General features: G+C 46.7%; 1 protein-coding gene across 2 annotated transcripts in view; it reads right to left on the reverse strand.

Annotated features, from left to right (window-relative positions):
* Nucleotides 1-8,238, reverse strand: part of TPP2 (tripeptidyl peptidase 2) — a 67,936-nt gene extending 59,698 nt beyond the window's left edge. The window contains exons 1-7 of one of the 2 annotated variants that reach the window (XM_066580095.1): nt 8,040-8,238; nt 5,651-5,779; nt 4,390-4,485; nt 4,023-4,127; nt 3,806-3,930; nt 1,756-1,919; nt 1,420-1,574 (exon numbers count right to left, since the gene is read on the reverse strand). In XM_066580095.1, the coding sequence (XP_066436192.1) occupies nt 1,420-1,574; nt 1,756-1,919; nt 3,806-3,930; nt 4,023-4,127; nt 4,390-4,485; nt 5,651-5,779; nt 8,040-8,207 (942 nt within the window). In that variant the 5' untranslated portion in view covers nt 8,208-8,238. The remainder of the gene's footprint in view (nt 1-1,419; nt 1,575-1,755; nt 1,920-3,805; nt 3,931-4,022; nt 4,128-4,389; nt 4,486-5,650; nt 5,780-8,039) is intronic. The other variant, XM_066580103.1, reaches the window with a different exon arrangement.
* Nucleotides 8,239-8,498: the final 260 nt, after the last annotated feature.

Below are 8,498 nucleotides of genomic sequence, written 5' to 3' on the forward strand. Positions count from 1 at the left end.
CCTGGTTTTCCTAGGGGGCTGACTCTTTCTGCCATTATACAAAAGCGCTATATGTTGGCTAAAGCCAGTACTGCATGAGGTGACACGTTGGATAGGCTCCGACAGCAGAGGTTGGCAATATACAATAAGAGAACCCTGACGGACGTCTTCCAACATCGGAGCTGTACAGCCTTAAATCATAATGTCTTTAGACGTCAAACAGTGGAATGGAAAGGGTTAAACATTTTTTACAATTTGTATTAGTCCTCATAGGAGACTTGAGGTGGGAACAGTTTGATCACTTGAAAAAAAAATTAATTCAGTATAGCAGTATATTGTACTTTTAAAGATCACCCATCACTCTGTGGCAGGTCTTAATTGGCTTGATTCTGTAGCAGCCTAGAAGCAGTCACTAGGCCTTGAGCTGTGATGACAACCATCTGTTTCTCGTGATCACGTCACAATGACGGAGTGGGGGTCTTCCCCTCTGTCTATCTGCTCATATGTTGCAGTCATCATGGACCGCAGCACCTAGGGGGTTAAGCAGCTATCATCAGCGCTAGCACCGATCGTGGCCCTTACTAGTGGGTGTCAGCTGCTTAATAAAAATGTCCTCCACAATGTATGAAGCAGACTCAAAGTCCACGGTAGCGCAGTTAATGCACTTACCATTTGTTGATGGCTGGTAAACCACTTAGAAGCCATGATAAATAGCAATTACAGCATGTAAGGTTAGACAGAGGTAGTATCACTGGAAAGGGAGATCCCCACCCCACATAAGCATAACACTGCGCCTTACTATGGAAAACTATAGGGGTTATAGTGGGCAGAATTGGGCAAGAAGAATACTTACCTCACTGCAGAGTTGAAAAAATACCCTTCAGATGAGAAAGAAGAACAGCTCCCCGATTTCAGCAGTGTCCCCCCCTTGTGCTCGCCTGCCTTGAAAGGAGCACTCTGGTGAAAAAGAGGACAGGCGCTGGCGGGTCATGTTCAAGTTAGGGTTTGAACGTGCCTCTTTTCCTTCTGAGGTTAGGGCAGACAACAGAACTGTTACCTCACTGAAGAGGACGAACAGAACGGAGCCATCAAGGAAAGTCATGTCTCCCAGTATCACCTGAATCCAAGAGGTTCTTAAGACCGGCAACAAACCTGCATCTCATATGGATACCAAGCTAAAACTGGTTAACTTGGTGCCTGCAGGAGGGGTATAGCTAGTAGGAGGGGCAAACACTTTCTCCTTAGTGTCTGCCTCTGAGTGGCAATAGCTATATGTATTAGCTTCTGGCAAGTTGATTTTTGATCTCATATCAGACCAAAGAATGCTGCCAGCTGCTAGAAGCGAATACATACTTTATATTTTTTGATAGGTTGACTGACAAACTGAAGGCACAACCTGCAAGCAGTACAAACATGATCCTAGCAGAACAGAATTCATACCGCTCGTATAAGCCCTGTGCCGGTCTCCATTGTGCTCAGCCTTGTGTCACCAATTTTTATTGCTAGAATCTGGGCTCCAGGAGCAATACCATTTCTTTCTGGTTCTTCAGGAAAAAAGCCGGCTGCAATACTGGCCACGTGGGTTCCATGAGCACCTGTAATGCACAACAACACATCGATCACCAGGTATCGTTGGCGAGGATAGTGCAGCTTTGGAAATTATAGCTACATTATGGTTGCTAAGGGCTGCAAGGGTTTTTTAATTTTGCTTGATATCCCTACAAGAGCCTTTAAGATTTGTTACACTATGAATAAAGGAAAGCTAAAAAAAAATACCTCCACTTGTTACAATTGAAAGCAGGTTCCCATCATCACAAATGTTGACCGAGTAATTCAGCATTTCTGTAGTACCGAATGATGCATACTCTTGGGCTTCTCTGTAGTTTCCTAACACAGTGCAAGTTTCAAGTTCTCCACATTCACTAGTGTCCATACAGGCTCTGCAAGAGGGCAAATGTGCAAATTCAAGAAGGGCTCAGCACACAACAGTCAGTTTTACATCAAATAATGGAATACAGCAGCTGGCAGTAGACACCAGTCAGCGAAAACATTAAAACCGCATGTCTAATATTGTGCAGGTCCTCTTTGACCCACTGAGGCACAAACTCCACAAGACCTTCCAACGTGTCCTGTGATACCTAGCAGCATGACATTCACAGCAAATGCTCTATGCCTGTAAAGGCCCTCCTACACCACCGGATAAAGTGGAAGGAGAATGCAACCGGTGGTGAACTAGCTGTTGTGTGTCTTCCACTGATCAGTAATTGGGTAGTTTATGCCAAAAGATTTAAAGCTGATGAACAATGATTTTTAGGGCCGTATAAAAGATCCAATCTGCAACAATCTAACAACTTATAACTGATTGTTCGGTCGCTGAACGCATTTACGCTTAATATTGTGCAAACCAATTGATCTTAGAATTATTCAGTTGCAGATGGCTTTTCCAGCACATCCCACTGATTCTTGAAATCTATAAAATTTGGGAAGTTTGGAGGACAAATCAACACTTTGACCCCTTTATAATGTTCCTCAAAGCATTCCGGAACAGCTTTTGTAGTATGGCAGGACACAGGATCCTACCAAATATGGTCACTGCTATTAGGGAATACCCACGCCATCTTAGTCTGCAACAACGTTTAGGTCTTTGGTATAAAAGGAACATCTACATGAATGCCAGGACAAAAGGTTCCCCCAGGAGAAGACACTGCCTCCATTAGCTTCCCTTCTACCCATGGTGCATCCTGGTGAGAACTCTTCCCTAGGCAAGTCACACACAACCTCAGCAGTCCACATGATGTAAAGGACAAGGCTCATCAGATCAGACCAGAGTCTTCCATAGCTCCATAGTCAAAGTCTGATGCTCACATGCCCATTGTCGATAAGTTTGGGAGTGGACAGTGGTAGCCTGACCGCTCTGCGGCTACACAAGTCCATAAGGAGTAACTGTGCATTCTGACCCCTTTCTTTCAAAGCCTACATTAACTTTTTCAACAATTTGAGCTACAATACGTCTGTAGAAACAGAGCAGATGGCTAGTCCTAGCCATGCGGTCATGAGTGCCTTGGGCACTCATGACCGCATCAGTTTACTAGTTATCCTTCCGTTAACACATCTGGGTAGGAATTAACCCACTGTATATGGAGAACACCCAACAAAACCTGCCACTTAGGAGCGGCTCTGATCCAGCTCTCTAGCCATCACAATTTGGCCCTTGACAAAAATCACTTAGGGAGTCTGGAAATGCCTGGGAATGGCCCTGACAGGTCAACAGTGGACTGAACAAGCTATGACTATTATCTGCGCTTGTAAATGGACATCGTTCGAAAGTAAAATACTAGTTTGCTCACTCCAACGATTAATTGCTCTGTGTAAAATGACCCTTAGGTCCTTACACTTTCTCACTCGAATTTCAAAAATTGACTTCACTTGCTGCCTAGAATATTCCACCCCCTTCAACCTGCCATTGTGAGATGTGGAAATGATGTAGCGTGCTGTGCTATACAGTTCACATAACTCCCATTAACTTTTAGGGGAGTTATGGAAATAGCATAGCACAGGGTGCTTGGCTGCTTAGGTAAAACCCAACCATTTATGAGTCTGCATGCAGCAGCCAGCTGGAAAAGTCAAGATGGGACACAGTTGGGTGCCCCTTGTTCTAGAGGTAGCGGTGAGTTCCACCTCTAGGCCTGCATCTATCAGACATTTAAAGCGTATCCTATGGATAAGACCTAGTTGTCTAAAAAGGGAGTTCCTGTTTGAAGGTTAATATATCACCGATTCTTCTTAAATGTTGAAACAGAAGTAACGAAGATAAGATATGACATACCTCCACGACTCTCCATCATGCCACACTAAGCAGTCGTATACAGGGCCAGGATCACTGAATTTTTTCTCAAATACATTCAGCATTTCAACTTGATTCTGAATATCTTCTTTAATTAATTTCCCCATCTATTAAATAGAAAGAACAAGAGAAAAAGTATATAAAAAAAACCAAAACAGACTATCATTTTTGAACAGGAAATAACGGAGACATCCATTACCAAAGTTTGAGCATTAGAACTTGTATCAATGTCATCTTGCTTCCTGCAGGCTTCTGCTAGTACAGCTCTGTGGACAGGATCCCACAACTTCTCCTTCCGTTCTTTCTAGATACGAAGAACCAATATGAACATTAAACTGAGTATTCAGTCATTTTACTGCTCACGGTCTGGTCTTCCAGAATTCTTATTACCAGTACAATGATGATCTGTCTAGACAATTATGGAAACTGCATATGGTCATTTCTAATAAAAGTATCATTACTAGTTCGCATTATAATAAGTGTGACCGTTCACAGCTTATAATAGACAATGCTAAGTAGAGGAGTCATATGACCTGCAAATGTTACCCATTACTCCCACATATTACCTGCAGTCGCTCTTTGAGTGCCTTTGGATAAAAATCAAACCCATTCTTCACACCTATGTGGTATCTGCCGGATGGATTTCGCCAGTTCGTGGGAACCTGTGGTTGAGGAAAGATACAAAATAAGTTCCCTATTGTTCCAGCTGACCTTCCTGGCAGTTGGTGAACTTTTATAAGAGGGATGCAAATACACTTGTATGTAAAGCCCCCCTCCATGGCTGTAACAAGGTTCTAGTCAAGTTTATCTATGGCTTTGTGCAGCAGCAGACTCCTAATTCTGTGGGCAGTAGCCGTGATCCCTGCCTGGCTGGCAGCTCAAGTAGTTGTTTAAAGTGTCCCCAGTTAAACGGTTAGATTACTTAATAGGATTGGGCTTTCTTTTTACCTACCATGATGCCGACATCACTGCCATTACCCAGGCCACAGCTTGCAACCAGTGGTCAAGCTTAGACTCAGTCATATTAGTCATACGACTGATATCAAGGGCACCTGGTCAAGGAGAATGATGCGGCAATACCAATGTTGTGCTTTTTCCAGAAGTCCGGCTGTCATCAGACAGGTCACCCATGCCAGCCTTATTCCAAGGTGACGTAAAGTGACTAATGCATTGGAAAAAGGCCCCCTTGTGACCTCCATAAAAAGGCATATTAGCAGTCACTAAGCGTTTACCAACAAGCTGCTCCCCTATATAATGCATTGATTAAACTGCCTTTAAATGCAAGCAGGACTCCGAAAATCTTTAGTCTTGCTTTCTCTGCCTATACATAGAGACTGACTGGAGACTCCTGGCAGCAGCGCGCTCATCACGCTGTGTGGGCAGCGAGTGGCAGAACTCACAGCTCCAAGTCCTGCACACATTTAAACAGCTTTTTATATGACAAATCTGAATACCATTAAAGAACCATATGTCTTCAGACTCTGCGGGGTTTTCTGCCGGGCTATTAACGCCATACTTATATGACAAGTTATTGGTTTGGCGCTAATTAAAAGTACCTACCTCATCGATGGGCATCCGATATGTATGACAAGCAATACAATTGAGATGTTTCGAATTTGAATTCTGCGCCGCATGTCAGTTTCTGCACGCCTTGTGCGCAGCGTGTGAATGAGATTTTTGCAAATCTCATCCACTTCGCTACTTAGTCTCATGTTTACAAATGCCGGCAGAATTTCCATGCGAAAAGTCTGCACAGCAATTGCGCCTCATGTGAACCCAGCCGAAGAGAAAAGTTACAATAGATATCTAAGACCTTTGAAGACCTACCTTTAAAGTCCTACCAGACAGGCCCAATATCACACCTTCTTTAGGTTCCACTACAGCACTGGTGTTTACATCCCCGCTTCCGGTGGTGTCTATAATGTCTATTATCTTCGGCCTTCCATCTGATGTTTGCTGGGGGGGGGGGAAAAAAGAAAAAGAAGATTTTAATCAGCGTCATTCACATGCAAGTAAAAGAGTTCTGCCGACTCTTGGCCACTAGGGGGCGTATTCACAACTCACAGGCATCAACAGTTATCACCTATGGCCCAAGTGCACACCTGGACAGGTGAAAAACCAAAATAAGAGGCTAACACAGCCTTCCTTAAACCTGGTTTAGAAAACGATGATTGCTCAAAAAACGTAATTTGAGCAATAATCATTGTGTGCCTTTAAGCGCAAGGTGATCGCTGAAACGTTGAGCGATCATTTTACGCTCCCAGCGGGGTATACAGAAGACAAGCAGGGACGCTTGTCTTCTACATCCAGCTGTTCTCTGCTCGGAGCGCCTGGCTGTTATACAGCTGAGCGCTCCGAATGGGGGGTGCAGAAATCAAGCAGGGCGCTTGTCTTCTGCATCCAGCTGTTCTCTGCTCAGAGTGCTCTCCGAGCGGGGTATGCAGAACACAGCTGGACTGCTGTGTTCTTTATACCCCTGCTGTTTACAGAGCGCTCAGCTGGTATACATCTGTGCGCTCTATGCGGAATATGCAGAATACAGTTGGACGGCTGTGTTCTTCATACCCAGCCTGTGATCAGGGAGCGGGATACAGCTGAAACATACTGTGAATGCCTGTTAAGGCTCATCGTTGTCTTTCAGCATGCTAAAAGAGAACGATGAGCGATTCCTTAACCAAAGCTGCACGATGTCCGAGCAGTTAGACCCAATGATTATCGCTCAAAAGACGGCTTTTAAGCAAATTGTAAGCGATAATCGTTGTGTCTAAGTGGGCCTTTAGTCACCGTGGAAGTCAGTGATCATCTGATGGTGCCCCACGGGGCAAGTGCCGCCCCGCCTCTATTTGTATAGCGCATACATATTCCAAAGGGCCCTTTACATAAGATTTATCGTTTGAACGAGCGAGTGATGTGGGCGTTCGTTCGGGCCGCTGGCTTATACAGCAGATACATCGCTGGCTCGTTCACACGAGAAACCCTTCAGTCATTCACTGTATAAGGCCTCGCGCATGCGGGCGGATTGGATTAGATTTGCGGAACCTGTGATCGACACCTGCGCGGGAGATCTGCTGTACTAGTCGCCCATAGGAAAGCACGGAGCTTCCTCAGCACACACACGGATCTGATTTGCAGATTCCGCATGCAGAATAGAAACCGCAGCATGCTCCATTTTACCGCGGATTCTGCGCAGATAGGCTCCATTGATCTCTATGGAAGATGGCAATTTAATTTCTGATTTGTAGGCAGATACCTCTCTGATTGCTTGGAGATCAAGCAGGGAGGTGTGGAGGAGGGGGAAGACAGTCACTTTGGGATTGTGATACTTTTCCCCCCGCGCAGACAATCCGCTATCCATCAGCATCCATCTGCGCGGGAAAGACGATCAATCGCTGACAAGCATTTAAAAAGCATTTCTGTGCTGACCTGCAGGTCTTCCGCTGCGCAAATCGCATGTGCATGAGGCCTAAAGGAATGAGAGGGACTGAATTATCGGCATTTACACCAGACAATTAGTGAATGAGCCAGCGATGATTGGTAGCCCTACACAGAACGAACGACAAACCAAAAGTGACCAATGTACTAGTCGTCTGCCGCCGGCCGCGTTTACACTGGATGATCAGGCTTCACTTTTACTTGTTTGAACGCTAATCGTTCCGTGCAGAAGGGTCTTACAACTCCTGATATTAGGGGGTCTCAAGCTAAACGCCAGCTGACCATGGGGGGGGGGGGGTATCACCATGGTCACTCCTCTGCCCCATTCTATATTGTTCTGCATCACTTGCACCTCTCCCTGGCTGTTCTAGACCAGTGTTCCCCAACTCCAGTCCTCAGTTTCCCCCACAGGTCATGTTTTCAGGATTTCCTCAGTATTGCACAGGTGATGTAATTATTGTCGGCGCCTCACACATTGCCACAGGTGTTCTTACTATAGGATGTCCTGAAAACATGGCCTGTTGGGGGTCCCTGAGGACTGCTATAGGGGAACAGAATGACAGCTGGGCGGTACCATTCTCCCTGACAAAGAGGGGTGTTCTGCAGTGTCCAGCATCTCCCCCGCCCGACTGTCACTGTAGTCGTGCCGACGTGCCGGCTCCTCCCCCGTGCCAGGCCTCTTTTAGCAGCGACACAAGTCCGCTGAGGAGCAGCAGCGCGGCGCCGGGCACGGGGACATTTCGCCGGGGGAGGAAGTGCATCAGACACGGCTGCCCTCATGTACCTGCATCCCGGGGGCGCCCGGGTCCACCCCGGTGTCCAGCACCGCCATCAGCACCCCGCGCCCATCGTAGTGCGGGTACCGGGACAGGAAGGACGCGGCGCCGGTCTCTTTTTTGGGAAGAAGCCCGTGAAAAGGGAAAGGTTCTTCACTGCCGGCAGCCATGACCATGACAAGGAAGAGGGGGCGGGGCCAGCGCACCAACAACGGGACGTACAAGGCCGGGCGGAAGTGGGAGGACGCCACGCCTCTGGAAGCTGATTGGTCGGCCTACAATCCATTCCCTCCGAGATGCCCGGAGCGCCCTCTGCATGTAAAGCGCGTGTAGTGCAGCTCTAGTTCCGAGACGCGCCGGTAAGTGCGGGGTGAGCGGCGTCCACCTGCTGCGGTCGGTACCTGTATGTGACCGTTGCAGAGCAGCTCCTCGCTGTGCTCTGCTGCTCCTCTGTTATTCCTCTGGGA

This window comes from Eleutherodactylus coqui, chromosome 1, assembly GCF_035609145.1.
Source record: "Eleutherodactylus coqui strain aEleCoq1 chromosome 1, aEleCoq1.hap1, whole genome shotgun sequence".
Classification (NCBI taxonomy): domain Eukaryota; kingdom Metazoa; phylum Chordata; class Amphibia; order Anura; family Eleutherodactylidae; genus Eleutherodactylus; species Eleutherodactylus coqui.